The sequence below is a fragment of the Aythya marila genome, assembly GCF_965140915.1.
Source record: "Aythya marila genome assembly, chromosome: 2".
NCBI classification, from domain to species: Eukaryota; Metazoa; Chordata; class Aves; order Anseriformes; family Anatidae; genus Aythya; species Aythya marila.
In genome coordinates, this window is record NC_139043.1 from 129157373 (window position 1) to 129179092 (window position 21720).

Here is a 21720-nt window from a genome sequence, read left to right on the forward strand (position 1 = left end):
GGATTTACTGTGAGGTAGTTTAGAGTGGTGACATTTGAATTCTCTTCTGTAACTCAAAAGGTCTTACACTGTTATTCCAGAAATTCCTTAGCTTGCAATCTTTTTATTCCTTTATAGAAAAGAAATCTTGCTTTCTTCACTGTGTATATAGAAAGTGAACAGACATGCCTTTCCAGAACACCGAAGTATTAAGAGGCACAGATTTGTCAGGAAGCAAGGGAAGTGTAGGCAACACTGTTAGCAGTGGTCTAGAGGATACACAACTAGTTGTGTGATGCACAGACACACTTCCACTCATCTCTGTCGAGGCTGGAATTGAGTCTGGTCCTGTGCCGAGGTAGAGATCCATATGCCCTTTCCTTGTCCATCTACCATGGAAATTTGGCACAACTGGTCAGGAGTACAAGAATCCTTTCACAGATTCATGGTATCTGTTATTTCCATTTACCTTGTAACTTCACTTTCAAAATGTACTCTTGGAATGGACAGTAAAAATAGCCAGTACATCTTGTTTTTACAAGCCATACTCAGGACACTGACAGTTCTTTTTATTTTGCTGTTTTAAACCTTGAGTTATTCAATCAAAATAATAATAATAATAAAATAAAATATGTCTGTAAATTTATTGTAAATAAGAACAGAATTAAATTTAATTTAAGCCATCTTTACAGTTTTAGAAGAGGAGGAGAGAAAAGCATGTAACAATTTTCTAGATATATTTTTTTTCTTTATATAAACTCTGACATTGTCACAATGTAATTGATTAATCTTTCGTGAACTGTGCCTTTCTTTTTCATTCAGTGCTTCTAAGACTGCTTCTCTGGAGAGTACATAAAGTTTCCAGAGATCTGTTTTTGTAATCTTAAGTGGTTAGTCTTTCAGCTCCAGTGCTACCAGTGTGATTTTAATTTATCAATCTGCTGTTCAGTAGAATGCCGTAGAAACACTTCAAAGCCTAAACCCATCACTTATTCCTACACCTGTCAATGACAGTCTTCTGTACTTGTCAAACCAATTTAAATGACACTCCTGCAATGTATACAATATTGCTAATAAATTGGATAATCAATCACATGTGCATGGTTTGACAGTAGTACCTTGAATACACTGAATTTAAAATGCATTTTTAAGAAGCAAGACTCATTATTCTTGTACTAGGAAAAAGAAAAAAGGAGAAAAAAAAACAAAAACAAAAAAAACCACATAAGGGCATCAAGAATTTCCTAGTCAATCTATACAATTAAAGGACACCTTGGGAAATGGTTCAGCCACTTGACACTGGAAAGCTTTTTCATTACCTTAGTATAATGTTCCCATGAGAAACATAAGTAATTTGAGATTACTTTAGATGACAGAAAATAGTTTAACTGCCGGAGGAGAAAGGACAGGGAAACATTAAGTAGATTTATTCAGGTTTCTTTCTGTAGAAAAGCTACATTGCAGTATTTTGTTTCTAAAAAGCATCAGGCTAACAATGTTAAGTATGGACTGTCCCTGCAGGCACAAGAAGTAGTTTTTGCTAGGAGTAATACTGAGCATTTAGTAGTACAGAAAATTGTTTGGGCTAAATTTCACCTTGAACTTCCTTTATCACACATGCTATTTGGCTGCCATAAATCACTACCAGATAATCTCCAGAGTCTGAATATTAATCTTGATGTCTTCACTATCATGTGCTTTCCTTAATCCTCTACAGGGAAATGTCTAAATGACTAAATTACTTGATTGTGCATGGGCTGTTTTGAACATTTGCCCAGGTTTTGCCTCAAATTCAGGTTGGAGAGTAAGTTCAGAAATTTCCCCAAAATACATTTCATTGGGAAAATAGTTTGGGGGAGAGAGGACAAGCATAAAGAAAGGAAGTACTGAAGATGAAAAAAATACAGCCTAATCATATTGCAGATAAATTCTGCCTAGTGCCTCCAGAATGATACTTTGATGAGTACAGGAAATGACGTACTGTGTGTTAGCCAAACTACTTTATGTACACAAGTCTGGCCTGGGAAAAATGTACCACTTTGGACTAAGATTTCCCAACAGCTTTTCAGTTTTACAGAAAATAAAATAATAATAATAATAATCTCCATTTACAGTACTATATTCCTTTCTGTACTTTTTAATATCTGATTCAACACCTTCCCACCTCAGAAAAGTAAATAAATAAACAAAAAATCCAAAGTAAAAACAAAAGAAAACGGATACTATCTTGCACTTATTAATTGAGTGGACACACAGAATAAGAATAATATTTCATTAACTTTACAAAATTATTATGAAGATTGATCTGTAATTGAAATATGCAAATAGTAGGTTATATCTAATTATTTGGCATTTTGGGACAACTATTTAGGCGTTAAGGTGTTTTTGTTGTTGTTGTTTTTAACCTTACCTATTTGCCATCATAACTGCAATATGGAAATGAATGTAAAATACTTTTCTGTAATGACTTATCCTTGTCTGGCTTCCTCTTTTTTTTTTTTTTTTTTTTTTTTTTCCTGTAAATCTAAAAGAATTAAACCTAAAAACCTAAAAAGCTGAAGGAATCACTGAAAAAATTTGTTAGCAACAAGCAGACTCTGGAGACTATTGTCTTTCTCTGCAGAATATACAGCCTAAACTGCAAAACAAAATGCCCTTTCAATTCTACCAGCATTTTCACCCTTAACTAAAATTAAGATTGGATTATTTATAAATTAAAGGTGGGATTCAGCCCACACATTCCCCTAGCTTTGGAAATGTAGTAAGTTAATCAATTAACAGGTTAATTAGCATCAATTAAATTATTTGGGGAATATGGGTAACCATCCACTGAAAAGTGGCCTGAAATCTCTGCTATTTTTTTTCAATAGCTCATTGAAGTCATTGCAGTCTGACTGATTTTCTAACAGGAAAACTTTCCATCTCCCATTGCTTATTCCCCAAATCATCTAGTTATGCTCTCTTCAACCTTTTTTTTTTTTCCTTTTTTTTTTTTTTTAATATCATGCCAGCTTAGACTGATTCTCTTTTGCACTCAACAGGAGCAATTTCTAGCACTCTTTTTACATGACAAGAGAAATGATTTTACAAGTGCCTGGAATACTAGATTCAACTATTACATTGATATAAGTCTCCTAAAAAGAATTTGATTGAAGGAATATTGCTTTTGTATTTAATATTTTTATCCAGCCCTGACAACAGAGAAGCAATTGACAGTATAAATGGTGATAGTACTGTCAATTGAATTAAGATACATTATGCCTGGTTTGTCAACATTTATGATTTAGAAATACATCTCTGTACCTGTGGAAAGAAAAAGTGATATTAGCTAAGGGTGACTCACATGCAAGACAAAATACCTTGTTGCCATGAAAATAGCATAAGCTCTTTCTGCTGTTCTGCATTAACTCTTCTAAAATCAGAATAACTTCACTGCAGTTAGTTACACTAACTAGTGCTGGGAGCAAAGTAAATTAAAACAGGGTGTGGCTGTTATTTTGTAAACATCTACCAATGGGCATACAACAAAGAATGCAAGAAAAGCTACATTGTGACAATATATTTTCAATATACGATATCATCAAATAAAGACATAACATCTAGAAGTTTATTTCAGAGGTGCAAAAGTCTAATTTTGCATTTACCTAACTGACATATGCAACTAGAGGTGTGTATAGGACAGTTGAATGTATACAGCATTATAGCTCTGAAAATCTGGTCTTTGGGTAATGCTTTATTCTTCAGGCACACTGAATTTAAAGCAGGCTAATAGTTAAGTGAGATGAAGCTAAAAGGGACAATTTGTACAAGATTGTCTTGTTGATACTGGGTCAGAAAAAGCAACTATGACTTTTGCTTAACAGAAACACATTTTATTGATAAGTTTTCCTAGCCTCAGTGTGAGCATTAGGATGTCTTACTGTCTTCTGCCTTAATAGTAGCAGCATGCACACAGGTCTGCTGCTAAAGCTGCAGAGGTGGCATATGTTTGTGAGTAAGTAATCTGCCTGTTTACAGCATCATTATGAAACTGCTGACTCCACCAGTTCACAGGCTCGTTTAAACCTTTCTCTGCTTCTGACTTGCTGAGTGTTTGGTATTCCACACTGCACGAGTGATTTCCTGCAGCCTCCATAACAAAGGTTGGTGGGTTGCTAAGGAATAACTCTCAAGAGGTTAAAAGCCCTGCAGTCACCTTGATCTCAGTGCCCATGATTATCTGTGCTAATTTTCTGCTTCATTTTTTATACCACAGCACTGACCAAAGCTTATGTCTGTCCCTTGGCATACATAAGTGCAAATAATTACAGCTGTACATAGAGAGATGTACTACTTGCTTTCACAGTGTAATTTCTTCATCATATCATTACAAGTGAAGCATTGTCATTCAACTTAAAAATAAAAAATAAAAAAGTTAAAAGGACATTGATGTTGATTTGAAAATCAGGAGATTTATTTCTTCTAGGTCATCCATTTGGGGTTCTTTTCTTTGCCTGTGGCTCGCAACCTTTACAGTACACGTGCAAGACAACTGCTTCAGAATGAAGAGCACTAGGAGTTGCCTTCATAAAACCCCAGACCCCTAACAGTTTCACATGACGTCTTGTATCCATGGGCTGTTAACCCAGCAGTCAAAGCAAAGGACACTTAATCCCAGTTAACACTGCTACTGTATTGCTGTGCAGTAAAGTTTTACTCTACTTCTGCAGGTAAAGTTTTAGAGAGGGAAAAACAGATCCAGACCATGGGTATAATCAAGGATCCACAACAAGATTTTCCAAAGCTTTAGACCTACCCTCCTTTATCATTCTTATTCCATAAGGACCAGCGCTTACAGATAAAGGTTCTACAATGCTATTCTCCTTCCATTATTTTAATAGACAGCATAGAAGAATAAATGTCTTATGTCCATGAGCAATTCGGCCACCTTTCTTTAAGAGGTGAAAGAAAGAAGTGAGCCCTTTCCTCTCTTGAAAGCTCACAGTAGTTCATTCACATCTTCTATCCTGACCTTGAGGCTGAAGAAGCTGGTGCCACAACTTTGCCAGTGGTCCCAGATAAGGAGTCACTTTGTGTGCATAACTGGATCTTTCCTGGTCCATATGAACAACATTTCCACACAGAAATGTTTTTTGTCAATGCAAAGAGATCCTGAGTGACCTGTGGAGAAAGCAGAAAATCCCTTCCCACCTCCTTCTAGAGTCCCCACACCCATATTGTGGGACATGGAATTTAATCAACAAGGACTCCTTGAATTGTGAAAAAGATTTCTCTTACAATAAGCTTAGACTAGAAAAGGAATGAAACCAACACCTGTTAGCCTGTTAAGTGGGTTAGCAAGTCACATTGTTATAAGTCACTGTATGTTTGAATTTCTTATTCCAGTCACAGGGTCACTAATTTTTTGGCAGAAAGATTAATAGGATAAACAAATTGGATAATATTTGCTGCAGCTGAAGACATGGGTATGCTCATTTCAGAGATTTATTGCCATGCAACATTCAGAAAACCTACAGTTACTTCTTATCTTAGTGGCAATAGATGCTACTGAAATAAACCATGCAAAAATGCAAAGTAGCTTAACTTTAAAGTTAGAGGCAACATCTCTATTACAGTCATTTATATAGCTTCTCCTGTAAAACACTTAATGAAAACTGCTGGGGTTTCTCCATATGAAAAATAAAAACATAATCGTAACCCTCCTCTTCCACATTTGTTGCAGCCTTTAAAAGTTTTTATCACACAATGAATGTTAATAAGCAACATGTCTCTTGGCAAATATAATAACAGTATCAGATGCTTGTGAAGCAATGAAATATTTTTAGAAGGCAATGCATATAGGCAACCCATGAGAGTTTACAAAAAATCATGGATTACTTTGCCATGTGATAATCAGATTCCAAAAAGTGCTACTTTTTTTCTGTTCCCACAGATAACATTAGGCCATTTGGAGAATGATGAGTTGAAATTGTCACTGGTAAAGCTGAAAGAACATAAAGGGGTTGATTTTCAAGGCAGAAGTTACCTGAACAGGGAACAGGACAAAGGAACAGAATTCTTAGGGGCTGATTGATGTGCAAAACTTCTTCTGTCAAAAGAGAAGTATTATTTCAGATTTTACACTAAATTAAAAAATAAAATGTGCTAAGCCACATTTTTCAATATAAAAATACTGTACATGAGGAATACTGAGTGACAGGATCTCCTCAAGGGCAGAGTGTGAGGAGGAGGTAAGAAAGGAGAAAAACATTTGGTTACCATACCAGAAACTCCTTCCTGCATCTTCCCTAATGAAAATACCCAGACAACAGCATCCAAAATTTCCACTATCTATCTACTTTCATCTGTGAACTTTCCCCAATCACTCAACCCTCTCTCAAGCTTATTCACATTTCCTAGCCCACTTAGATCTCTGCCTGAGACCTCCCACCCTGCCATGTCCCTCGAATGCCACACTTTCCAGGTATGGGAGACTTTGAAACTTCTCTGTCATGGCATTTTGCATATGAAAAATGTAATACTATGAACACCAAGTGAAAGGCCAGCCTTATTCTGTCTTACAGCCCAGGGCTGAGTTTCCACAGAAAAGTATAGCTGCCCTTCAGCCTTACATCAGTTGGTAAGAGAGAATTATTGTTCATTGGCTTCATGGTCTTTAACCTTGAAAATTTGAATTTATTTCATCTTTATGCAAATAAAATTAATGTCACTCCAGGTGAAAGGTTTCATGTGACATGCCTTTTAAAATTAATCTTTTTCCTTCAAAATGTCTGTCCTCTTCTACTTAAAAATACAAACGGAATATTAAGTACAAGAATTGCAGCTACAAAAAAACATTAGCAAACTGAATAGACATAAATAAAATCATAGCTTTACTACCTCTTAGTTCCATGTGCACAGGCTGTGGAGTGAAAGACAAAATAGTAAATGTTGCATAGTTTAGGGAAAATTTTGCTACAGTTGTTTTAAGGTAAAATACAGAAATGTGATTGTTATACAAAAACTAAAAACTATTATTTAATGTTATTTTGGTTTCTTCACCACATTCAGCTTACCTTCTTCTATGTTCTAGTTTCCCAAGACTGTTTTATTTAGTGAGTATTTCATGTAAAATGCATGTAAGGTTTTTCTTTCTCAAATAATTTACTGACAGGACAACAGTCAGCTTCTCATCTGATGAGTGTGATGATCTTCAGTGCTGGCTGAGCATTATGTGGGTAGACAGCACAACTTAGAGGCATGAAGTTAGAGGCTTGGGCACGTGCATCCAAGGCAGAGGTGGAAATTGCCCCTCACATTTTGCTCCTTTGGTGGGTGTTTTTTTGAGTTTCAGACAAGTCAACCCCAAGGTGAAATAGTAACTGAGGTAATTTAAGCCTGAAAACTTTTTTTTTTTTTTTCCCTTGTTAAGCAATCAGCCTCTGAGACATAGCAAAGGGAATAAAAGGGGAAAGAAACTTTATGTTTTGAGGGAAAATAAACCTAAAGAACTTCAGAATTCTTGACCTATACTTTAAATTGTGCACTAAAGAAAAAAAAAGAAAAAAAAAGTTGAAGAAATCTTCTTCAATATTGAAGAGCAGAAATAAAGCAGAAGTCCATTCAGTTTGAAGACATATTTTTTTAATATGTAGCTACCACCATTCATCTCCCTTTATTTTCAGTTAATGTTTTCCTCTCTGCTTTGTCCTTCCTTCCTCTCTCCTTTTTACCATTCTGCTTTCTTATTTAAATTTTGTCTTTTTTTGTGATATTTTCTTTCTTCATGCCTCTCATGCCTTAATATTCATAATTGTCTTAAGCAAGTGAAAAACATGGTTTCTGTTCCTACTCCTTAATCAGGCAAAGTACAAATCCCTTGTGATTTTTCAGTGCAGACCATTTATTTTTAATTCTCGTTTTGGTTGTGTGAGATAGACTTCATTGCTATTTCTTTACCATAAAGGGAGAAAGTAGATAATGAAACATAGGAAGAACAATGCAGGATTGACTTTGCAACTGACAATAAAAAAAAAAAAAAAGTTTTCCTCTGTACCTTTCCAATTTCCTACCTATACCTGTTTACCTTGAAGGTGCCTTTTTTACTCAGAGTGGTATATGTATTCCCTTCTGAACATGAGGAAAGGTGTCACTAATATTTTTTGCTTGCATTTTCCTAACTTTTTTCCTTTTTTTTTTTTTTATAATTGTTGAAGTATTCAAAGATAAAGATTTGGTGCGCTCAAGGATCGGTAGTCCAACCATTTTAATGGTTTTAATGAATCAAATTCATTGTTTATGATTGTTTATTAGCCGGGCTGACTAATTATTAGCCAGCAAAAAAGAGGGCGTCAGTATTAGAGTGCTCGCTTCATTTGATCACCCAGAAAATTACACTATAATGATCCTCTAATTACAGAGCTTTGTACTGTGTTAAATCCTTTCTATATGTTCTGTCAAATGTTTTCACTGTTCTGCTTGCCCCAGACTTCACATTTCCAAATCTACTACATAGACCACAGCACTGGCAAACATAATGCAGTGTTTGGTTGAGGAAAAGTGAAAGGACTTTGAAAAATAACTTGGAATGTGAGATTAGGCCAACATTACAACAAATGTTTTAACCAATGAATATTTTTCTATAAGTCAGTCCATTCTTGTTTTTCTGTGTTTTTCCACAGGGGTTATGTCTTTGATTATGATTACTACAGAGATGATTTCTACAATCGGTATGTGTGGTTGTATTTTTGTATATTTTGAATATTTTTATAATGTCATTTAGTTAGGTAGGTCTGTTTTGATTTTACAGATTATTCATTTCATCATTTCTATTGTGTATCAAAAGAGTATTATCTGAATATGTCACAAACAGAGAAGATTACCACCCAAAGTCTGCTCATTAAACAGTTATTTTGGTATTAGCTTTCTCTGAGAGATTCTGGGGCATTTTCTGTGCTGAAAAAAATTTAATGGTAGCTTGATTGCTTAGTGTTTCTTCCTACAGAATTCTTCCAGGCTTATTTTCTCTGGAGCATATAACAGCTGTAAAATTTGTCAGTGTTGATGCTCGTGTCTTTTTCTTTCATCCATGTGTATGAAAAGCTGTAGACTGTGTCCTGAAATATGTGTTTTTTCAAGCATCATCCAAGAGTGTTTACAAGTCTAGAAGGACCTTGAGGGTAGTCAAACCACAAGTTGAACAACATGTATATTTCCACAGGAGGAAAAGGAGTGTGGATACCTGAGCATTTGGAGTCTTGTGCTTTGAGTGTGTTCATACAGCCTAGCTCAGAATTTTGGAAATATTAAGGTATTCATTCAGATATAGCAGAATCACCAAAACAAAGGTTTAACATGCATGGCCACAGATAACCAACTCCTGATCCAGCAATCTTGTATCTCTGCATTACAGTAGCCTGGATTAGCATAGGCCGAATGAGTCGGAGGACAACACAACATTGCTCCACCAACCTGAAATCTGAGATTTCTTTTGCATGTAGTAGCAGACAACAGCAGATTAAAGGTTTACACCCTTTACACAAAATTAAGTTGTCATGTGATATGTACCTTTCTCCTTAGAAACATGGTAGAAAAAGTACAGAAACAATATTTTTGTTTGTTTTCCTGGAATTTATTTTAATTCAAGCCACTTGATTCATTTTCTTGTATAAATAGCTATGTTCACCTTGGACAGAGCTAAATGGAGTGAGCTGTTATTTTTTTTTACACACAGGGTAAAAGCAATCATGGAGTAAAAGCGATTTAATCCTGCTGAGTCCAGCATTGACTGTAGGAGTAGCTCCTCTCCCAAAAGTTAACTTCCACAGGCTCGTTTTTCCTTTCTCCAAGGTTACTTCTCTGAATTTTGGCAGTGGATTTCCAGGTATTTCAGGTCAGAAAAGGGTGGCAAACCTGGTTACTGTTGTGAAATAAAATCTGTATGAAGACAGACAAGATTCCTCTTTAATATCTTCATCGATGATCTGGATGAGGGCATCGAGTGCACCCTCAGTAAGTTCGCAGATGACACCAAGTTAGGTGCGTGTGTCGATCTGCTTGAGGGTAGGAAAGCTCTGCAGGAGGATCTGGATAGGCTGCACCGATGGGCTGAGGTCAACTGCATGAAGTTCAACAAGGCCAAGTGCCGGGTCCTGCACCTGGGGCGCAATAACCCCAAGCAGAGCTACAGGCTGGGAGAGGAATGGTTGGAGAGCTGCCAGGCAGAGAAGGACCTGGGAGTGATGGTGGATAGTCGGCTGAATATGAGCCAGCAGTGTGCTCAGGTGGCCAAGAAGGCCAACGGCATCCTGGCTTGTATCAGGAACAGTGTGACCAGCAGGGCTAGGGAGGTGATCGTCCCCCTGTACTCAGCTCTGGTGAGGCCGCACCTCGAGTACTGTGTTCAGTTTTGGGCCCCTCGCTACAAGAAGGACATGGAGGTGCTTGAGCGGGTGCAGAGAAGGGCAACAAAGCTGGTGGGGGGCCTGGAGAACAAGTCCTACGAGGAGCGGCTGAGGGAGCTGGGCTTGTTCAGCCTGGAGAAGAGGAGGTTCAGGAGCGACCTTATTGCTCTCTACAGATACCTTAAAGGAGGCTGTAGCGAGGTGGGGGTTGGCCTGTTCTCCCACGTGCCTGGTGACAGGACAAGGGGGAATGGGCTTAAGTTGAGCCAGGGGAGTTTTAGGTTAGATGTTAGGAAGAACTTCTTTACCGAAAGGGTTGTTGGACACTGGAACAGGCTGCCCAGGGAAGTGGTGGAGTCACCATCCCTGGACGTCTTTAAAAGACGTTTAGACGTAGAGCTTAGGGATATGGTTTAGTGGGGATTGTTAGCGTTAGGTCAGAGGTTGGACTCGATGATCTTGAGGTCTCTTCCAACCTAGAAAATTCTGTGATTCTGTGAAGATCCGGACTGCACAATTTAGAAGGTGGGGGGAGAACAGGCATTTTGTATGCATATCAGTGATTATTGGGACAAAGTATAATTTTTGAACTGAGTCACAGAATAACAGAATGAGTGGTTTGGGTCAGAAGGGCCATTAAAAAGCCTCTAGTTCCAACCCCCTAGCCATTGGTAGAAACATTTCCTGGTAACTCAAAGCCCTGTCCAACATGGCCTTTAACAATTCCAGGGAGGGGGCATCCACAATGAATCTAAACTTACACTTTTTAAATTTAAAACTGTTATACCCTGTCCTATCACTACACTCTCTGATAAAGAGTCCCTCCCCATGTTTCCTGTAGGCATGCTTCCCATCCAGAAATGAGCATTTCTGTTAATCTTTTCTCATATTACAAGCACAAGAGCAGGCAGTGTACTTCAAAACTGATAAAAGGATCTTTATAAAGAGAGCATATAATTGAAATATATAGAACTTCACGCAACAAAATACCAAGACCAAAAGCTTTGCATAATTTCAAAATAAAAGTTAAAATAGTAATACTAGATAACAGTCCTTTTTCACATTTCAAACAGGAAACATTTTTTAATTTCATTGCATTATCTAAACATGAACTACTGAAAGATAGAAAGAAAATCATATTTGGACAAATAATTGCATAATGATTTATTGCATGATAACTTACATTTCTTCCAAAATATTTTGTTCCGTTCATGTCAAACAGGAGACTGTGACCAACCTGCAGATGATCCAATATAATAAACAATACGAGTGACAACAAACCATAATAGTTCTGCAAAAAAAAAATTTAAAAACATGTTCATATTCAAACAGAATTGTTTAATTATGCTCACAATAGCTAGAAACTGCTTATTTAGTCAGAATATTCAAGGCCATGAAACTCAAGCTCAATGGGAGAGACATGACCTTCATGACATGTTGTAAGTAGCTATGTGAAAGAAGAGATTTTGTACTGCCTGCAGGATTACGATACAGACTACTGAAAGGTTCCCAGGATTTAAGCAGTAGGTGTTTACTTCACCAAAAAAGGGCTAGAAGACTTGATTTTACTTCCTGGTCCATATGCTATTAGACAGTTTACAGAATTACTGTTTCTTATGTGTCTGTTTTCAAATATGTTTCTATTGTATCTATCCACCCAGCAGGGGGACAGTGTTTAGAAATGTTAATATTAAACATGCAGTTATAAATCTGTGAATAGGAAACAAGATATTTCCTGAGAATATTGCTTGTCCCTCTACTGTAGTTTCAGAACTGTAAACCTTCATGTTCTGACTTTCTTCTCCTGATTTGTGCTCATATTTCATGTTCTAAACAAATCTGTAGATTTAATTGCTTTTTCTCTTGCCTTTGTTTTCTTCTGTGCAGATTAATCAACAGCTGTTGATAACTGTGTTTTCAGGATTGGGTTCCCGTTCTGCTTGGGAGTACTAGTTGATGTTGGTTATAGAGCATCTTCTAGTGACTGTAGTGGCAATTCTCTAAATACATACTTACTACAGTGGTTTTGGTTTGAACAAAACTAACTTTTTTATTATTATTAGCTGTGCTTTAGTATTTCAGTGATTCTAGATCAATTCATTATTCAATAAAGAGAAGATGATGGGCCTTCATTTCTGTCAATTCTAATGGATATACTAGCAACCTCAGGATAGCAACCTCACTAGCAACCGCAGGATATTTCTCTATGGTTATGGTCAACTTCCAAAAAGTTCATTTATTTTGCAATCTGTAAGGACAGCAGATAGATAGAAAAGTAAAATCCAAGCCATGCATATATTCAGCCAGAAGCTGAAATGTCGCTACAACAAAATGTGCTGCTGTTAGTTGTGCGTGATTAAATGTTTTGGACCTGTGGAAAGCAGGTTATGGACTTTCTATAGGGTAAATAACAGAGTCCCATACAGCACCCTTCATTTAAATGATGCAAAATCAGAGCTATGCACTGGGCTGTGACTAAAATATGAATATGGCACTTAATGTTCATAAGTCCTTTAAATCTAGTTTGACTGTGATATAAAGTGATTATGATCTTAAAAGGTAATTTTCTCAAAGATAATAAGAAAATTTAATTGACAAGGCTTCCATGACATGAAACCACAGAAGGTTTTATGGAGTCCAGATGACTTCATCTTTTCTAGGTTGTTTGACTATCATGGCCGTGTCCCTCCCCCACCCCGTGCAGTGATACCACTGAAGCGTCCTCGTGTGGCTGTGACAACAACTCGCAGAGGCAAAGGGGTTTTCTCCATGAAAGGAACATCACGATCCACCTCAAGTGGGGCTTCTTCCTCAGGATCCAAATGTGAGTTGTTCATCAGTTGGGTTTTATTGACACGGTGATCATATTAATTTCTGCAAGCAGACACCTTCCAATATATAGCACTTTAGTAGTTATTTATTAGCCTCAGCATTTAGCATGAAAAACTTGTTTAGTTACCAAAGGTGTTTCACCTTTCCTGCAAGTCAAAGAAAACATTGGTGTAACTTTTGAAGGAAATCCTGTCAAAAACATGACCTTTAGACTTGTTTACTTGGCCTCAGAAGAAGCCTGTTTAAAATCTCCTATAATCTTGACTGTTTATGCACCATGAAGTCTTGTGAACAGATGATCATAAAGCAAAGCTAATAATCTTGTTATAGACAAACCAAGGCACTCTGCTTTCTGTTGAGACATGAGGGTTGTTTCCACTCATATGAGAAGTGTGGAGGGTGGCCTTGGGCAGGGGAGGAAGGGAGGTTGGGTTTTACTTTTTTTGCCAGTGTTTCTTTTGAAGGTAGAAAAGGCAAAATGTATTTGCCTGTTCTACAAGGGAGTGCAAACTAAGATTGGCAATTTGGGGTTATTCAACCCCTTCTTAGTGAGTTGGCCTTAGAAGAGCTGTTGAACAGCAGGTATTCCCTCCTACATACTCACCTACTTCCCCACCCTGTAGTATCTCCCAGGAACTTCATTTTCCTCTCCGTGCATCTTTCAGCACCCACCTGTCTTCCCCTGCCCCTTATGTGGAGTGATACTGCCCTTGGAAGCGTCACTGGAAGAGGAAGAGAAAGATCAGGTAGGGATCAGATATTAGAAAGAATGAAGGGACTTCAATAAGACACTTGCAGTACCAAACTGGCCAAACAGTAGCAAAGTATCATACTGTTTTACACACAAGCATAAAGTGAATCCACCAACAGTCCACCTTTACTGAAAAGGGGATGATTATGGCATCAAGATGAGCTAATTATATACTCTGCATGAATAACCTATCCAAATCTCACACACTAGCATCTAACAAAGAAAATAGAACTCTAGTGAGTCCGCTAGGATCTATTCTTGATTCTGTTGTATGAACTGATGATATTGAAGACCTTGAAAGAAAATGTATAACAAATATGCATGTGGCTGAAGGAATGGAAGGAATGGATAAGCAGAGAAAGAATAAGAGAAAAAGATAATTCTGTACACTGGGAACAGGGAGCTCAGGCCACTTCTTGGAAGGGATGACATTCTGGAAAAGAGGATCTGTTGTCTTGACAGTTGAATCACACACAAGTCTCTAGGGAATGAACTAGCTAGATGTCTGTTACCAACAGTGGGAGCTTTGATACCTAGCATGCAGGAACACATAAATCTAGGTGTTGTATTATGAAGCTCACTCACACCGTAAGGGGTTGTCTGTGAGTAGTAACACTTCCTTTGTTCTCTGGAGAACAAACATATGTCTAGATCATTTTCATTCACTTCTTGAACAAATCCACTTGTTCACTTACACTCTTTTTCATTCTTCAAATACGGAAATATGACTCCTAATTTCAATTTAAATGAAAGCATAAAACTCAAGATCTTTGCTTTTGTAGATCTAAAATTTAAATTATTTTCCTAGTCTTTTCCATGCCTTGAGTCTTTGGGTGACTTTGAGTCCAGAGTGAATCAAAGCTTTAGTAAGTATATACAGTTACAGATTCACTCATTACAACTCCTTTGTTCACTTTTTACCAATGTTTTATCCACATGAAAAGTTAGTCATATTACTTGTACTAAAGGGTGGTCTAATAAGAACGGGCCTTTTGAACAAACTTTCTCTCAAAGATGAATTATTTTCAGATAATTTTATATATTTTTCCCCTTGTTGTCTAGAACAAGAATAATTACAGGATAATTCTAGAGAGCCAAAGACCTTGGTGTATCTCAAGGGGTACCACGGAAATATCTCACCTAGAAATCCAGATTTTCATTGTAATGAATGTGACACAGCATCTTACAATAACACATAGATATCTGCTCCTGAGAATAATCACCAAATTTGCTTTATTACTCATCCTGTATTTCAGAAAATATTTCATAGGCCTATATCAAGTAGTGCTTACTGCAGACTGCAGGATTCAACCTTAGTGCAAGTATGAGTACCCAAAGCTACTTCCTGTGAAAACTCACAGACATTGCCTGTGCAACATGACAGATGTTGATTGCAATCAAGTTTGGAGATCTCATCAGGCAGTGTTGTGCCTCAGTGAAAGTAACCTTTAGTGTATGCAGGTGTTATGTGAATTTTGTCAGTCTTACAGCTCCAAGTGACAAGATCATCTTTGTATCCAGCTCTGAAAGGCCGAAAAGGAGAGCTGCAAGTTGCATCACTAAAAACATGGGCCTTCATTTTGACCCCTAATGAGTTCACCCTCAGTTCTTTAAAATGTCAATTGGAACACAACTGCTGAAAACATTTATTTTTCTGGACAAAATGAAAGAAAATACTATTTTTGCATGCACTACACCTGAAAACATTTTTTTTTTCATTTTGTTTTGTTGTGTTCTTGTTTTGTTTTGGTTTGGTTTTGTTTTTAAGAAAAGTAAGGCTCACAGCATACTGACTTTCATGCTTGATTTCCCCATAGAATTATATCACTGTTTGCCAAGTCCAACCAAACCATCTTAAGGGTAGAAACACAATTTTGTTGACTTGGGCAAGAATGTAATCAGCTTATTGTAAAACATTTATCAGAGAAATAACCAAGCTGTTCCCTAAGGGGCTTCAAACTAGAAAGCAGAGAATGTATGCTATCTATAGGAAAAGTTTTTTATACTGAACTGTGGAATGAAGCAGGTTTTATTTTTTCCCCTCTTACTCTACAGTGCTAATATAAACCCCTTGAACTAATGTGGATTTTAATTGTAATTTATTGCTAAATAAATAAAGGATCTCTTTGATAAGAATAAATGTAGTTGGTGGAAAGGAAGCTTTTTTTCAGCTTTAATGACATTCAAGGCCAAATCCAACTTAATGACACATTCCTATTTCAAAATGGTGTTGCATATGCTTGAAAGATTTCACCCCCAAATAGCAAAATTCTCATGAGATCGCATGCCTTAATAGAGTTTTCAGGTTTGAGTAGCAATCTCATAGGCATAGCTGTTTTCCACACTCAAGCTGGATCCAGAAAATGAAGCCATTTACGTAGTAGTAAAGGTCACAACACAGTGGAACCCTCTGTGAAATTAGCAGAATTAGAATGACTTATTTCTGAAAACCAGCAATCCAAAGACAGAAGTTTGTTGCCATACACAGCAAAGACCTTACAAAAGTATAGTACCAAAAAAGCCTTTTTCACTGATAAGAACATCTGCAAAAATAATGTCTGCCAGTGCAGTAAATTATTTTTCTACCAAGAAGGGATAATATGTGTGCTGAGTTTGCTTCCAAAACACAAAATAAGTTAGGAGGATTTGATTTCATTTTTGAACCTATGCTTGTTCTAGGATTAGTTGACAACATTTTCTTCTATTTTTAACTCCAAAAATAGAAAAAAAAAAAAATCAACCTTTTCACATTATCAGAAGAAACTCATAAAGTAAAACACACTGGTGTGCAAACTACACATGGTAGTTTTTCACATAAATGGTATGAAGCAACAGATGAGTTATTTTTTCTATTTTTGCGTTAGCACTCAAAAAAATGCTCACTTTTTCTGACAACATAGAAACTGATGCTCTTGGAGTATGCACTTTCTTTTTATGCACCTGAAAACAAAAGGAAAACAATAATCAATTTTTTTATCACCTTTGTGCATGAGATTAAGGAGTAGATACAGAAGAGGTTACAATATGTGCTGAATTACTCCTTAAAATTAATTCATTTTCACTTTTATAGTTTATGCTTAACTTCATCAACTAACCCATTTTTCAATGAAATCTGAAGGCATATGATAAAGCATTTTATATTAAACTTGAAGAGCTCAGATAAAAATATGACATTTCTTTCCAAAGAAAACTGAATCATGCTTTGAGGGTGAATCAATTTTTGTTATGTCAAAAAAAAAAAAAAAAAAGAAAAAAAAAGTTTCACAAATATTGCTGTAATTCAACAGGGATACTTTAATTTCTAAAAATATAACTGACCTCAATTTTAAATCTCTTTGACCTGGTTGCAGCTTGTTTCTTTTAGTGCAAGATGTTTAAATGAAAGATGCATTCTAGAAAACTCATATTTATAGCAGAGGACTGGAAAGGGTTACTGAAGTAACTTCCTTGTTTTTTTTTAAGAAAACACACAATCTAATCCTTTCCAAACAAATTAAGCTTCACCTTAAAGACAGATGGGGTTGGGTTTTTCTATTTCTGTTTCTTCTCACTTCCAGCTTAAATTTGTTTCTCATTTGTTCATATCCATGTGCTGTGCCAATACTGTCTTAGCTTAAAGTTTTATTTTTCTTTCATGTTTCATGTCTTGGGCAAAGACACAAAGTTCTGTCACATTACAGGTTTTCCATTCTTATGGTCATCTTCATGGGCCTTCTCCCCACATATCTGCTAGAACTCAGTGTTTCAGGCTGTATGTGATATTCCAAATAAGCTCTCACAATTGCATTGATATTTTCCAATCTTTAGAAACACATTGTTTTACACATCCTAGTATTGCATTTTCTTTTTCATGGGTGCCTTATGATAGCCTACTGTCAACCTGAGATTACAATTATACCCAAGGTTAATTCTGTCACTCTCTTTTTCAGCTGCTGATTTTTCATGTTAGGAGCAAAAGTTCCACTGTTAGTCAATCAAGTGCAGATTTTTTTTTTTCAGTGCTTTTGAATTTCATCTTTTTTCTACTGTAGCATTCCTTAAACTCACCTGATTCCTTCTTCCATTCCAGTTTACTCTGAATAGATATCTTACAATTTCACGTCATCAGCAAATTTTGTTTATTTTACTTCAGCTGTTTGAAGATTTTTAGCTATTCTGATGTCAGTGCTTGAGAAATTGCATCGATATATTTTTCCCTTTCAATACATGCATTTTTGTCATCTGCTGACCACTGCTTAAATGCTCATATAGAAACAAATGTAAGCTCCTTTATTTTCCTGTACTTTAACTAAAAAGCAGATGAGCAAACATTTTAAATATGTGCATCTCTGTTCTTATGTTTATGACCTACTTCTTGCATGAGATCAGTCTGAAAAAAAAAAGAAAATCAGTTAAAGCTTAATGGATAATGATAATGTCCATACTCAAAGCAAGACACCTGAGGTACAGTATTTACAGTCTTTAGATTTTGGCTGTGTTGTAACACTGTGCTTAAAGGCTCTACAATTATTCTCAAACTCTATTATCACAGAATCACAGAGACACAGAAACACAGAATCACAGAATAGCTGAGGTTGGAAGGGACCTCTGAAGGTCATCTGGTCCAAATCCCCTGCTTAAGTAGGGCCACAGGCCACATAGAGCAGGTTGCTCAGGACCATGTCTAGATTATTTTTGATGATCTCCAAGGATGGAGACTCCACAACCTCTGCTGGTGTCTGACCATTCCCACAGCAAAACTAACAAACTACATATATTAAATAATAAATAAATAAATAAACAAACAAACATTAAAAGAAGGATGAGGAAAGGGTGTTTTGTGTAGAGGGAATGTCACGTGTTTTAATTTGTGCCAATGGTCTTTGTCAGTACAGCAGTACTGTGAAAAGTCTGGCTCCTTCTTCTTTATTTTCTCTTGTACTGGGGAGCCCAGAACTGGTCACAGGACTCCAAATGTGGCCTTATCAGTGCTGAGTAGAGGGGAAGGATCACCTCCCTCAACCCGCTGGCACCATTCCTGCTAGTGCATCCAAGGATATTTATGGCCTTCTTTGGCACAAAGGTGCATTGCTGGCTAATGATAACTTGGTGTCCAGCCAGACCTTAAAGTTCTTCACAATTTGTCTTTAGTAATCTCTGCTTACTACAGAAACTGAGAGTGGAATTTCTCTTGGAGAATGATTTTGAGGATTTGCACAGTTCCCAGAAAATTAAGAGGATAAGTGACTCAGATAACTACAACCACATTGTAAGGTTGAAAATGGGGTGGACATTTGGAACTTGGTATGGATTCGTAGAGAATCTGTCCCCTTTTTTCTTTCAGTCTTTTTTTAACACTAACTTGAAGTGATTCATTGTATAATGGAATCTCCTATTTAATAACCTTATTTAATGTAAACAATAAGTTGCAGATTCAGTGTCCAGAGTTTATGCAAATAGTTTTGGCATTAGGGGAATCTCACAGGAAAAAAAAAAAAAAAAAAAAAAAAAAGTGGTAGCAATAATGCTCCTCTGCAGTTTTTAACATCTTCATTTATTGTTGAATACCCACTACTGTATCTGTGTTCCCTCTAGCATCTAGCATAGTTCTTCTCAAACTGATTTATATCTGAAACACCTCAGGGAAGTCCCTGTGAAGCAGCAGGTTTGGCCAGAATTGCACAGTAGTCCTACCTATATGCCTGTTTCCTCACCAGACTCAGAAATACAAAAGTTTTCTGCTTTTGTATACTGGTAACAAATATAATTAAGTCCTTGTGGTGTCTCTTCTGACTTCTGATATTTTAGCCTACTGATCAAGGTAAAGGAAACAACTCTTAACCCAACAGCTTGGCCACATGGGATCTGTTGCCAGCTGTCTTCTTAGTGGGCTTCTGTGGATACTTAGCATTCCCTGCTGGACAGATGCACATCATTTCACCTTGTAGTCTGTATAGCTTTGCTACTCCAGCATGGACAAATATCAGCCCCCCAATGGAAGCAGTAACCTTCTAAATAAACATATGTCAAAATCTTAGTGTTTTGTTACAGATCTGGGAGGATTGGACAGTGACACATTATTTCTCTGAGAACACTTTTAAGGTCTTGCTTTATAAGTATACTGAACTATTCCTTCAAATACTATATAATATATAGGAATCCATCACAAAGGTTACTTCTAATCTTTGTTCTCTAAGGCCTGATACTCATTCAATGTGAGATCAGAGGTTTCAGCCTATGATATTGTGAGGTACACAAATCCTCAACATAAGCACATGATTAAGCAAGTTCAGTACTGCATATAGCAACATAGTCATTTTAGTTGACTTGTAACCATAAAGACCCAAACCATAATACAAAATACATTGGTACCTCAGTGAATGTGCTTCAAACTTGCATTAAGGTTGGTTTAGAAGCAGGCATTTAGTACCACTGAAGTACACAGTAACTTGTCTGCACACTTCATCAGCAGATTTTAACTGTCCAATAAAAAATAAACATGAGACACTACAATGAGATACATGCCCAAGAGTCAATGAACGGGACTAATCAGACAAGATGTAGCCAGGAGACCCTTTATGCAAAAAAAGAACAAGTTCTTATCCATGGCAGAACATCCCCTTTCCCAGGCTAGCTAAGGACCCTCCAGTTGCTCCAAATACAAACCCCAAAAGTACTACACATCCTCCTTCAGCAAAGATAATCACTACTCTTCCATTGCTAGTTCCTCACAGTGTAAGATGGTGGTCAGTTTCTTCCTACAGGAGCTGTGAGACTGACAGTTGTGTTAGCTGCTCTTGAACTTTATAATGGCTTTATTCTCCCTTGCTAGTGCATGGTTTTTGTCTTCTCTACTTGGCCTTTTCAACATGATATGCAAGCACCAATGGGACAAAGTGATCTGTTAGGACTTATTTTCTGAGCATAAGCTCATTCCTGAGTGCTGTAATGCTGTTTCTTCTGAAGCCAAAACACCTTCAAAACACCCCTTCTTAAGTTAGACAACAGGAGTGCAATAATGCCCAGAAATGAGGAATAATGCATTGCAACATGCATTTGGAAACTTCAGCTCTTAATCTACTTGAGTTGCCTCCATGTCCCTACCTGGGATCATAAAAAGAAATATTTCCATGTGCTACCTACAGCTGGAAAAAGTACAAGAAATTATCCAGAACTGATTATTTTAAAGCAATGATACTTAATACCTTCTAATGCAATGAAGTTGACTGGAACATAACAATGCATTCCTGGCTTCCATGACATTTATGTTACCATTCAATCTCGTTGAAAAATACCTACTGCTTCAGTGAGGGATCTTTTTATTATTATTGCTATTATTGTTGTTACTACTACAAAATAGTCCAGCAAAATAGCAAGGCTGTTAATGGTCAGTCTTATTTGAATCATTCTTTCACTGTAGGCTGCTTTTCAGTAAAAGTTATTTCAATTTACTAAGGCTGCCATTGAAATGTTTTGCCTGAAATGCTTATTACAGAGAATACCCCTCACATAACCTCTTGTTACAAGTATCCTGTGATTTCCTAGGATTCAGCATTATTAACTAACAATAATAGGTTTAAAAGTTAAATCTCTAAAAATAGTCAGAGAAATGAAGAAGTAAACTTCATACTAAAACAAATTAAAAAGAAGAACATATTTTGTTCATGGGGTGTGCAGATATAGTTTATTTCATGTGTTGCATCTTTGCTCTTTTTCCACAGTGAAATCAGATGAGTTGCAAACAATCAAGAAGGAATTAACCCAAATCAAAACAAAAATTGACTCCTTGCTAGGGAG

The 21720-nt window shown here is 36.7% G+C and overlaps 1 protein-coding gene across 1 annotated transcript in view; it reads left to right on the forward strand.

Annotated features, from left to right (window-relative positions):
• RALYL (RALY RNA binding protein like) overlaps positions 1-21720 on the forward strand; it is a gene marked incomplete at its 3' end in the record, with an annotated part of 194621 nt that overhangs the window by 167248 nt on the left and 5653 nt on the right. The window contains exons 4-7 of the mRNA XM_082755393.1: positions 8640-8687; positions 13022-13185; positions 13859-13939; positions 21645-21720. The exon at positions 21645-21720 is cut by the window's right edge and continues 38 nt beyond it. Of these exons, the coding sequence (XP_082611519.1) occupies positions 8640-8687; positions 13022-13185; positions 13859-13939; positions 21645-21720 (369 nt within the window). The remainder of the gene's footprint in view (positions 1-8639; positions 8688-13021; positions 13186-13858; positions 13940-21644) is intronic.